The following is an 11,837-nucleotide window of genomic DNA, read 5'->3' as shown; positions in this document are numbered from 1 at the left end:
ATCAGTCATATGAAGGGAAACTTTACACTGAGATTTTGACATCTCATCTTTATGGAGAACATTTTACATTCAGTCACAGAGAGGAGGCCATTGCAAAAGTGTCTATGATTCAGTAGATGAACACTCGATGGTTTCTCCTGTGTTTACTGATCCTCAGGTGTTTTTTTCTAGAGATAGACCGATATGGTTTTTTCAGGGCCGATACCGATTATTAGTAGCCAAGGAGGCCGATAACCGATATTTGAAGCCAATATTAATTTGCAGTAAAAGGGAAAATATTGGCCTTGATGCAGTTACATTATGTCTTAAGTCTTGAACAGCAATATCCTGCTCCTCTCTACAAGAAACTGTCAAAGACAGCTTCAGGACACACTTCCTCTAACAATATGTCATTTTCTGCTGCTTGGGATCTCTCAATCAACACAGAAAAAGGTAAAGTAAAATAAATTGGCAGTTAAACAGCCATTATTGCCCTACAGTTTTCTCTCAGACAGACGGTGCTTTGCTGTCAGTTTCTGCAGCTTCTCATGTGGCTTACACACACACACACACACACACACACACACACACACACACACACACACACACACTATTCTCTAGCCATCCCCTCAACGTGCTTCCCTGCAATAAAACTAACTGAATTTTACTCACACACACTTCTTACTTTGATCACTGACTATTTCCCTATCAATATTATCAGCAACCTTGTTTCAAGTGATTAAACCTTTAAAAACACTAAATAGCCTAGCAGCATCTTCACTTTAATAATCAGTGTTTATCACAGGAACAGACAGCTGCCGCTAACGTGTTGGGCCTCACAGTAACGTCAGTAGTCGTGAGTTGTAGAGTTTCGCTACAGTCTGCTGAGCGTCCAGAGCCAGAAGGAGAAAGCGGACCGGTGGGGCTACCGGCGGGCTACGTTACTATCACGGACTATTTCCATATCGATATTATCAGCAACCTTGTTTCGAGTGATTAACAAGCACGTCTGGAGGGACTGCGAGCGGAGAGGAGAAAAAGTTTTGCCGAACGGAACCGGCGCTGTTCCTGGGGGCTTGGTTTCGAAGGTAAGTTAAGGCAGCAGACTCTCCCGAAATTGTAATAAACATCCCAGTCCTCTACACTCAACTAGTAACATTACTGAGCCCATTAACGTTATATAAACATAAGCGGCAGCTCTGCCCGCTCGCGGTCCCTCCAGACGTGCGTGTTAATCACTCGAAACAAGGTTGCTGATAATATCGATATGGAAATAGTCCGTGATAGTAGAAGTCTGTGTGTGTGTGAGTGAGAGAGTAAAAACCTAATGAACTCAATTCAGTCCAGTTTTATTGCAGGGAAGCACGTTGAGGCGAAGGCTGATTAGCATTAGCGTAATGTTAGCCCACCGGTCCGCTTGGCTCTACACGCTCAGCAGACTGTAGCGAAACTCTACAACTCACGTGAGCACTGTGCATGCACAGCTTTCACTGCTGATTGGCTGTTACCTGTGCCGTGGCTCTGCGTGTAACCAGAGTGTGTAACCAATCAGATGGTGCTGTGGGTGGGACAATGCTGGAGACAGTAGTGACAGCAGACGGAGAGGTGCGGCTGCATCAGAGCCAAAATAACCCAGTTTTAAATTGATCTGTTATCGGCAGTCGGATTAAAAAAAAGGCCGATGCCGATATGCTTCAAAATGCCGAATATCGGCGCCGATAATCGGTCTATCCCTAGTTTTTTCAAGTATGTGATTTGAATAAAACGTTTCCAAAAAGTGCTGCAACTATGTGGCTCCTCACTGCTGTGACTCCTTCTGTGTTTTGACCACAAACCAGTAGAACTGAGTCGTCTCGCACATGGTTTGCCGATACAAGGCTACCTGCCTGTATGTGATCTCATATGCCTTGCCAAACTACACGCAGAAGATAGTCTTTTCCAACAGATTTGACAAAGGTACCTTTTCTAACTTGTATGGGTTGTCATGTGGAATTTCAAATTGAAGCTTTGTGTGAATCCTCTCCCACATATTTTGCAAATGTACTGCTTCTCCCCTGTGTGAGATCTTGTGTGAACTTTCAAAGCACTGCTGGATTGGAAATCTTTTTCAAATACTTTGCATGTATACGGTTTCTCCTCTGTGTGACTTCTCATGTGGACTTTCAAACTGCCATTTTGTGCAAAATTTCTCCCACGTTTTGCATGTATACGGCTTCTCCCCTGTGTGAATTCTCATATGATTTTTCAATGCACTGCCATGTCGGAAATCTTTTCCACATGTCTTGCATGTATACGGCTTCTCCCCTGTGTGAATTCTCATGTGGACTTTCAAATTAAAGCTTTTTGTAAAAACTCTCCCACATGTTTTGCAAGCATATGGTCTGTCACATGCGTGAATCCGCAGGTGTCTCTGCCATGACAACCTTTGCTTAAAATCTTTTCCACATGTTTTGCATGTATGCGGCTTCTCCCCCGTGTGAATTCTCATGTGCATCAAGAACTGACTACTGGATACAAAACCTCTCTCACATATTTCACAAGAATATGGTTTCTCACCTGTGTGAACTCTCCTATGAACTTTCAATGCACTGCCATATCGGAAATCTTTTCCACATGTCTCACAGGAATACGGTTTCTCCCCTGTGTGAATTCTCATGTGGACTTTCAAATTAAATCTTTTTGTAAAAACTCTCCCACATGTTTTGCAAGCAAATGGTCTCTCACATGTGTGAATATTCAGGTGTCTGTGCCATGACAACCTTTGCTTAAAATCTTTCCCACATGTGTCACAGCTGAAAGACTTCTTGACTGTAAGAGTACTCTGATGAATCTCTGACATGTTGGAGTTGTTCACGTTGTTAGTTTGACTTTCACTGCTGTGATGTTTCTCTGTTGGTTCTGGCTCTGCATCTCCAGTTGATCCTGAGTCTCCATGCTTGCCTCCTTTCTGATCCTGGCTCTCAGCTACAAGAGAGTTGTCAGAGAGCAGCTGGTGGTCACTTTTTAGTTCTGGTTCACTGTGGTCACTTTCTTCATCAGCAGGAGTCAACCAAGAGGTATCAGTCTCCAGCTGCTCTCCCTCCTGACTGGTGCACAGTTCCTCCTGTTCCTCTTTAATCTGTGGAGGCTCTGGGTCCTCTTGGTCCAGACTGGAGTTCCTCTCCTGGTTTAAGAGCTGCTGCTCAGCGAGAACCTCCTCCTCCTTACAGACATGTTGCTGTGGGAGCTCTGGAGGGACACAGAACAAAAGGAATAAGATGCTACTGTGATGGTAAAGAAAACATGCAGACATGTGAGATTAGTAAAAATACACATTTAAGAATCAAATGTGTGTGTTTTGTGTCAATAAAAGAGTAAAGTTTCACACACCTATCCTGTGTAACTTTATTTCAGGTTTCCAAACGATATCCAGCAGTTTGCGCTGACGGTCGATCTCTTCCTCGTACTCGACGATAGTTTGTTTAAAAACTCTGAATATTTCTTCAGCAGCAGCAGTTAGTCGCTCGTTGACAAACTCTCTCAAACACTCAACTGACGACATTGTTGCTTATTAGAAATTCAATAATTAGCTGCGCTTTCACTACAATGTCGTCTTCCAGCTCATTCACTACCACACGTAGCTAACGCTACTAGCGCTGGCTTTGTTTACTTCCGCTGGATGTCACGCTGTTAAGGTCCGACAGCAGAAGTGCGTCAGCTTTTCTTTCCGCTTTCAACTGATGACATTTTATTGAAAACTTGTGTTTAAAATCAGCAGCAAAGATTTACATCTGCTTCATTTCACAAGGACATTTACTGCTCTTTGGTACACGGTGGATTCCACATGTCAGAGACGTAACAGAGCGGAAGTACTGTTAGCGAAATATATTTGAAGTAAGAAGCATTAAAATAATCACTATGCAGAATGACCCTTTTAGTGCCACATGATTATATATTTGATTTTAATTACTGATGCCATAATGTGTAACATTTGTATGTAGCACCGAGTGAAGCTGGAGCTCAGGTTTACCTGTTTTACAGCCCTCGGAGATTTGAACAAAGCATCTTATTTCTTATCAGTGTTTTGAAAACAAATCGTAGCTTGCAAAGCTTTTGTAACTTTAACTGTCATATAAATGACAGACACCACAGTGTGAAACAAAGATTTCTAAGATATACAAGACTGACTGTTCTGAGAAATATTGCTCAAATATACTTTAATGTACAATACGTCAATACAAAGATGCACCAATACGAAACCTGTTAAGTCTACATCTTTTAAGTGAACTGAAGCAGAGCTGCAAATAATAATAATTTTCATAGTTGATTCATTTGTTGACTATTGTCACAATTCATTGATTAGTTTTTCGTCCATAAAATGTCAGAAAATGGGAAAAAAATGTTGATCAGTGTCTCCTAAAGCCCACAAACATGTTCTCACAGGTCTTGTTTTGTCCACAACCCAAAAATATTCAGTTGACTGTCAGAGAGGAGTAAATAAAGCAGAAAACATTTATATTGAAGATTGAATGAGAGAATTATGACCAGAAAAAACTCAAACCAGTTTCTTAATTATCGAAATAGTTGGTGATTAATAGTTGCAGCTCTTTCTGTCTCCATGCTATTCTTTAAAATTAACTGCCATCAAACAGCGAGCAGTTTGAAAATCAATTCATCCTCAAAGTCATTTATTAAGCAGAAAAGATCAAACAAGATTTGGCTTTTAGTCCATCAGATGTGAGGTTGTGTATAAAAAACAGCAAAAACAAGTCAAGTCCACATTTAATAGAACTTATATAAAAAAATAAAACAGTGATGTCTCTCTCAAATGTAAAATCTGACTCTGTACAAACATGTGTAGTCGGCTTCATACAGAACTGTCACAGATTAATTTTAAGTCCTTGTTAAACTTGAAACTAAAAGTGACTCTGAGATGGTTCAAAAGTCGACATTTGGTAAAACCATCAACATCACACCATGACTTTAACAGACACTACTGAGCTCTCACTGTCAAACTGACATATTTCCTCCATTTGGGAGATTACAGTTGTTTCAATGAAATACTGTTGCTAACAGAAATATCAGTAAATCAGTCATATGAAGGGAAACTTTACACTGAGATTTTGACATCTCATCTTTATGGAAAACATTTTACATTCAGTCACAAAGAGGAGGCCATTGCAAAAGTGTCTGATTCAGTAGATGAACACTCGATGGTTTCTCCTGTGTTTACTGATCCTCAGGGTTTTTTTCCAAGTATGTGATTTGAATAAAACTTTTTCCACAAGTGCTGCAACTATGTGGCTCCTCACTGCTGTGACTTCTTCTGTGTTTTGACCACAAACCAGTGAAACTGAGTCATCTCGCACATGGTTTGCCGATACAAGGCTACCTGCCTGTATGTGATTTCATATGCCTTCTCAAATGAAGATAGTCTTTTCCAACAGATTTGACAAAGGTACCTCTTCTAACTTGTATGGGTTGTCATGTGGAATTTCAAATTGAAGCTTTGTGTGAATCCTCTCCCACATGTCTTGCAAATGAATGGCTTCTCACCTGTGTGAGATCTTGTGTGAACTTTCAAAGCACTGCTGGATTGGAAATCTTTTTCACATATCTTACATGAATACGGCTTCTCACCTGTGTGACTTCTCATGTGGACTTTCAAACTGCCATTTTGTGCAAAACTTCTCCCACATGTTTTACATGTATACGGCTTCTCACCTGTGTGGATTCTCATGTGCATCAGCAAGTGACTGCTGGATACAAAACCTCTCCCACATATTTCACAAGAATATGGTCTCTCACCTGTGTGAACTCTCATATGAACTTTCAATGCGCTGCCATACCGGAAATCTTTTCCACATGTTTTGCACGAATATGGCTTCTCCCCTGTGTGAATTCTCATGTGCATCAACAACTGACTACTGGATGTACAACCTCTCCCACATATTTCACAAGAATATGGTCTCTCACCTGTGTGAACTCTCATATGAACTTTCAATGCACTGTTAGTTTGGAAATCTTTTCCACATGTCTTGCATGTATACGGCTTCTCCCCTGTGTGAATTCTCATGTGGACTTTCAAATTAAAGCTTTTCGTAAAAACTCTCCCACATGTTTTGCAAGCAAATGGTCTCTCACATGTGTGAATATTCAGGTGTCTGTGCCATGACAACCTTTGCTTAAAATATTTCCCACATGTGTCACAGCTGAAAGGCATCTTGTCTGTAAGAGTACTCTGATGAATCTCTGACATGTTGGAGTTGTTCTCGTTGTTAGTTTGACTCTCACTGCTGTGATGTTTCTCCGTTGGTTTTGGCTCTGCATCTCCAGTTGATCCTGAGTCTCCATGCTTGCCTCCTTTCTGATCCTGGCTCTCAGCTACAAGAGAGTTGTCAGAGAGCAGCTGGTGGTCACTTTTTAGTTCTGGTTCACTGTGGTCACTTTCTTCATCAGCAGGAGTCAACCAAGAGGTATCAGTCTCCAGCTGCTCTCCCTCCTGACTGGTGCACAGTTCCTCCTGTTCCTCTTTAATCTGTGGAGGCTCTGGGTCCTCTTGGTCCAGACTGGAGTTCCTCTCCTGGTTTAAGAGCTGCTGCTCAGCGAGAACCTCCTCCTCCTTACAGACATGTTGCTGTGGGAGCTCTGGAGGGACACAGAACAAAAGGAATAAGATGCTACTGTGATGGTAAAGAAAACATGCAGACATGTGAGATTAGTAAAAATACACATTTAAGAATCAAATGTGTGTGTTTTGTGTCAATAAAAGAGTAAAGTTTCACACACCTATCCTGTGTAACTTTATTTCAGGTTTCCAAACGATATCCAGCAGTCTGCGCTGACGGTCGATCTCTTCCTCGTACTCGACGATAGTTTGTTTAAAAACTCTGAATATTTCTTCAGCAGCAGCAGTTAGTCGCTCGTTGACAAACTCTCTCAAACACTCAACTGAAGACATTGTTGCTTATTAGAAATTCAATAATTAGCTGCGCTTTCACTACAATATCGTCTTCCAGCTCATTCACTACCACACGTAGCTAACGCTACTAGCGCTGGCTTTGTTTACTTCCGCTGGATGTCACGCTGTTAAGCTCCGACAGCAGAAGTGCGGCAGCTTTTCGTTCCGCTTTCAACTGATGACATTTTATTGAAAACTTGTGTTTAAAATCAGCAGCAAAGATTTACATCTGCTTCATTTCACAAGGACATTTACTGCTCTTTGGTACACGGTGGATTCCACATGTCAGAGACGTAACAGAGCGGAAGTACTGTTAGCGAAATATATTTGAAGTAAGAAGCATTAAAATAATCACTATGCAGAATGACCCTTTTAGTGCCACATGATTATATATTTGATTTTAATTACTGATGCCATAATGTGTAACATTTGTATGTAGCACCGAGTGAAGATGGAGCTCAGGTTTACCTGTTTTACAACAAATCAAATCGTAGCTATCTTTAAAAACAAATCGTAGCTCCACGGTTCACTCTGGCGGGACATCTTTAAGGCATCATTAAGGCCAGCAGTGTCAACTCACAAGGAGCAAAATGTAAGAATTCTAGTTGAAAACATTCAAAACTCAACTATAATTATTAACAGAATGTGAATAAATAGCAGTTTTGACATTGAGACGTCTGTGTATTGTGTTGAAAATATATCTTCTTAAGTTGGCATGCTAACCAGCTAGCACCAGCTGATCCTTATCCAGAGCTCCCAGTCCGAACTGCTAGTTGCATGGCTAACTGAGTTAACTAACTAAGGGCAGCTACTCTGGTGATATACTGCCCCCTATTTGGTATGAGTGGCCAATTCTTACATTTTGCACCTTTAAAACTATCTGAAGGGGGGAGTTTTCACTGCTTTTTCTCATCTAGACCACACTGGACCAGGCCCAGATAAAACAAAACAAAACAAACAAAAAAAAACACTACAAAGATTTGTCTGCCCGCGTTGTCCCCATCGTTAACTTAGACTGTGTGAATATTTAAGTTGGGTCATTATAAAATAGGAGTTGGCTTACTGAATACCAAACTTTAGACCTATTAATATTAGATTAATAAATCAGAAGGCACTGATTTCAAGAATGTATCTGCACTCTCCACAGGTTGTCCGGTAAGAACAGGAATGATGTTGATGGGTTAATGAATCCAATTCACACACACTCTCATTGAGATGCCCCTCATTTATTGCTGAACTCTTCTGTTGATACTGTCTGTGTGGTTACTACAATAAAGAAATAAACAGAAATGTGCATATTAATCATATGCAATATTAATAATAAACAGAAATAGACTGGCATAAATTATACAATGCAATAATAAGGCTATGTAATGATAAACAGTAAAAAGATGAATAAATGAGAAGATTTGAGTGTTTAGAGATTTAAGGGACTGTCAACAAAAAGCAACCTCTTAGCTCAGGAAGGCCCATATCTATTTCACTGGCATAGTGTGCACAGAGGGAGAGACAAATAAATGTGCGACGATCCCTTAATGGACGCATCTGAACGCTCACCACACTGCCGTGACATAACTAATAATCACCTGAGAACCACAGCGATACACCATTAATCAACATAACAATATTATCAGGGATCATATACATCAATTGGAATATCAATTCGGCAACAATTAAACAATGCACCAAACACAGTACAGTACGATAAACTAAATTGCCAAATAACACCCAGAATATAATTAAGAACAGTAACAGAATGATAAATTATTACTCACACTCTCATGGACGCACAAGACGGAGCAATCAACAAAAAGGAAGAAGCGAGAGTCCTGAAAACACAGCTGCAGGTTAAAATAAAATCCAGAACTACTGAGATGAATACAACTCTCTTCATCGACTCGCGCCAGACACTTCTCACAGTGCAGCAGAGGTCTCTGATTGGTTCAGCGCATCCTGACATTTGTTCATGTGCGCTGCATGCGCGTTCATGTGAACACCATGCGCAAGGTAACAGTCTCTAGGACTGTGCATGTGAACTGTGAATGGGCTGATGAAGGATGCTATGTTAGAAATTGGCAATGAAGGGCTAACCTTCTGAACAGTCATGTTGCAGTGAAATTCTGTTCAGTCTAGCAGTAACATTAAAGGACTACGGAAGAGGATGAGGGCCCTTTTTCTGATTTCAAATCTTTTTTTGGCTGTCAGACTGCTGCTGCGATGTGGATGACAGAAGAGCAGTTAAGAAAAAAAGTACCAAATGTCCTTGATAATGAAGCAGATGTAAATCTTTGCTGCTGATTTTAAAGACAAGTTTTGAATAAAATGTCATCAGTTGAAAGCGGAAAGAAAAGCTGACGCACTTCCGCTGTCGGACCTTAACAGCGTGACATCCAGCGGAAGTAAACAAAGCCAGCGCTAGTAGCGTTAGCTACGTGTGGTAGTGAATGAGCTGGAAGACGATATTGTAGTGAAAGCGCAGCTAATTATTGAATTTCTAATAAGCAACAATGTCTTCAGTTGAGTGTTTGAGAGAGTTTGTCAACGAGCGACTAACTGCTGCTGCTGAAGAAATATTCAGAGTTTTTAAACAAACTATCGTCGAGTACGAGGAAGAGATCGACCGTCAGCGCAGACTGCTGGGTGTCGTTAGGAAACATGAAATCAAGTTACACAGGATAGGTGTGTGAAACTTTACTCTTTTAATGACATTATTTCTTATATATATATAAATATATATATATATATATATATATATATATATATATATAGATATATAGATATATATATATATAGATATATATATATATATGTGTGTATATGTATATATATGTGTATATATATATGTATATGTGTATATATATGTGTGTATATATATGTATATATATATATGTGTGTATATATATATGTATATATATATATATATGTATATGTATATATATATATGTAAATATATATATATATATATATATATATATATATATATATATATATATATATATATGTATGTATATATATTAGTAGTATTAGCATCTTATTCCTTTTGTTCTGTGTCCCTCCAGAGCTCCCACAGCAACATGTCTGTACGGAGGAGGAGGTTCTTGCTGAGCAGCAGCTCTTAAACCAGGAGAGGAACTCCAGTCTGGACCAAGAGGACCCAGAGCCTCCACAGATTAAAGAGGAACAGGAGGAGCTGTGCACCAGTCAGGAGGGAGATCAGCTGGTACTGAAGCTGGAAGCGGATGCCTTTATGTTGACTCCTGCTGATGAGGAAAGTGACCACAGTGAACCAGAACTAAAAAGTGACCACCAGCTGCTCTCTGACAACTCTCCTGTAGCTGAGAGCCAGGATCAGAAAGGAGGCAAGCATGGAGACTCAGGATCAACTAGAGATGCAGAGCGAGAACCAACGAAGAGACATCACAGCAGTGAAAGTCACAGTAACAATGAGAACAACTCCAACATGTCAGAGATTCATCAGAGTACTCTTACAGATAAAAAGGGTTTCAGATGTGACACTTGTGGAAAATATTTTAAGGCTAGATTGACATGGCGGAGACACCTGAGGATTCACACAGGGGAGAGACCTTATTCATGCACAACATGTGGAAAAGATTTCCTAACTAGCACTGCGTTGAAAGTTCATACGAGAGTTCACACAGGTGAGAAACCATATACTTGCAACGAATGTGGGAGAGGTTGTACAACCAGCAGTCAGTTGATGATACACATGAGAATCCACACAGGTGAGAAGCCGTATACATGCAAAACATGTGGGAGCGTTTTTACACAAAGTTTTCATTTGAAACTCCACATGCGAAGTCACACAGGTGAGAAGCCGCATTCCTGCCAGACATGTGGAAAAGATTACCGATCTAGCAGTGCGTTGCAAGTTCATATGAGAGTTCACACAGGTGAGAGACCATATACTTGCAAAATATGTTGGAGAGGCTTTGCATCCAGCAGTCACTTGCTGATGCACATGAGAATCCACACAGGTGAGAAGCCGTATACATGTAAAACATGTGGGAAAAGTTTTTCACATAACAGCAGTTTGAAAGTCCACATGAGAAGTCACACAGGGGAGAAGCCTTATTCATGCAAAACATGTGAAAAAGATTACCGAACTAGCAGTGCATTGAAAGTTCATATGAGATGTCACACGGGAGAAGCTGTACACTTGTGAAACGTGGGAGAGGATTCACACAAAGTTTCAATTGGAAGTTCCACATGACAACTCATACAGGTTAGAAGCCGTACCTATATAAAATCTGCAGGAGAAGACCATCGTCTAGTTTGGCAAGGCATATGAGATCACATACAGGCAGGTAGCCTTATATCTGCAAACCATGTGTGAGACGACTCAGTTCTACTGGTTTGTGGTCAAAACACAGAAGAAGTCACAGCAGTGAGGAGCCACATAGTTGCAGGAATTGTGGGAACAGTTTTATTCAAATCACATACTTGAAAAAACACCTGAGGATCAATAACACAGGAGAAACCATCAAGTGTTCATCTACTAAATCATAGACACTTTTGCAGTGGCCTCTCTGTAAAAGAGCATTACTTCTGTAATCAAAATATTTACATGCTACAAAAGTTACACATTTCACATTATGGCATCAGTAATCAAAATAACTAATAAACATACTGTATAAATATAAGGTGCCAACAGGGTCCCTCTGGTATAATGATCAATTTAACGCCTCTCATTGTAAATGTGTTTTCCTAATACTATTGTTCTTAAAACTTAATGAGTTTAATATCACTAAATAGAGATTTATTTTTTCATAAATAATTCTAGTTCTTTGATGACCAAACCAGAACCAACAATAAGACATCACTAAAGTGAAAGTCACAGTAACGATGTATACTACCCAAACTTGTCAGAAAAAGTCCACATGGGAAAACACACAAGTGG

General features: G+C 40.1%; 3 protein-coding genes across 3 annotated transcripts; 1 reads left to right on the top strand and 2 right to left on the bottom strand.

Annotated features, from left to right (window-relative positions):
• Positions 1–2,010: 2,010 nt before the first annotated feature.
• Positions 2,011–3,554, bottom strand: LOC141019004 (uncharacterized). Its single transcript, XM_073493758.1, has 2 exons — positions 3,349–3,554; positions 2,011–3,207 (listed from the first exon to the last, which is right to left on the bottom strand). Exons 1-2 carry the CDS (start codon positions 3,518–3,520, stop codon positions 2,087–2,089), a joined length of 1,293 nt encoding a protein of 430 aa, XP_073349859.1. The 5' UTR covers positions 3,521–3,554; the 3' UTR covers positions 2,011–2,086.
• Positions 3,555–4,629: 1,075 nt separating this feature from the next.
• LOC141019002 (uncharacterized) lies at positions 4,630–6,990 on the bottom strand. Its single transcript, XM_073493756.1, has 2 exons — positions 6,748–6,990; positions 4,630–6,606 (listed from the first exon to the last, which is right to left on the bottom strand). The coding sequence occupies exons 1-2, from the start codon at positions 6,917–6,919 to the stop codon at positions 5,426–5,428; spliced, it is 1,353 nt and encodes a 450-aa protein (XP_073349857.1). The 5' UTR covers positions 6,920–6,990; the 3' UTR covers positions 4,630–5,425.
• Positions 6,991–9,371: 2,381 nt separating this feature from the next.
• On the top strand, positions 9,372–11,616 carry LOC141019003 (uncharacterized). The gene is made up of 2 exons (XM_073493757.1): positions 9,372–9,598; positions 9,979–11,616. Exons 1-2 carry the CDS (start codon positions 9,427–9,429, stop codon positions 11,100–11,102), a joined length of 1,296 nt encoding a protein of 431 aa, XP_073349858.1. The 5' UTR covers positions 9,372–9,426; the 3' UTR covers positions 11,103–11,616.
• The last annotated feature ends 221 nt before the right edge of the window (positions 11,617–11,837 follow it).

Source organism: Pagrus major, chromosome 23, assembly GCF_040436345.1.
Source record: "Pagrus major chromosome 23, Pma_NU_1.0".
Taxonomy (NCBI): Eukaryota; Metazoa; Chordata; class Actinopteri; order Spariformes; family Sparidae; genus Pagrus; species Pagrus major.
The sequence above is the reverse complement of the archived record's forward strand: the minus strand, read 5'-3'. Positions and strand labels throughout refer to the sequence as shown.

What these genes read in the sequence shown, in the direction of transcription:
- LOC141019004 (XM_073493758.1), bottom strand. Translation starts at nt 3,520, where the DNA reads ATGTCGTCAGTTGAGTGTTTGAGAGAGTTTGTCAACGAGCGACTAACT. An exon ending in AATAAAGTTACACAGGATAG is followed by an intron (nt 3,208 to 3,348) that starts GTGTGTGAAACT and finishes GTGTCCCTCCAG; the next exon opens with AGCTCCCACAGCAACATGTC.
- LOC141019002 (XM_073493756.1), bottom strand. Translation starts at nt 6,919, where the DNA reads ATGTCTTCAGTTGAGTGTTTGAGAGAGTTTGTCAACGAGCGACTAACT. An exon ending in AATAAAGTTACACAGGATAG is followed by an intron (nt 6,607 to 6,747) that starts GTGTGTGAAACT and finishes GTGTCCCTCCAG; the next exon opens with AGCTCCCACAGCAACATGTC.
- LOC141019003 (XM_073493757.1), top strand. Translation starts at nt 9,427, where the DNA reads ATGTCTTCAGTTGAGTGTTTGAGAGAGTTTGTCAACGAGCGACTAACT. An exon ending in AATCAAGTTACACAGGATAG is followed by an intron (nt 9,599 to 9,978) that starts GTGTGTGAAACT and finishes GTGTCCCTCCAG; the next exon opens with AGCTCCCACAGCAACATGTC.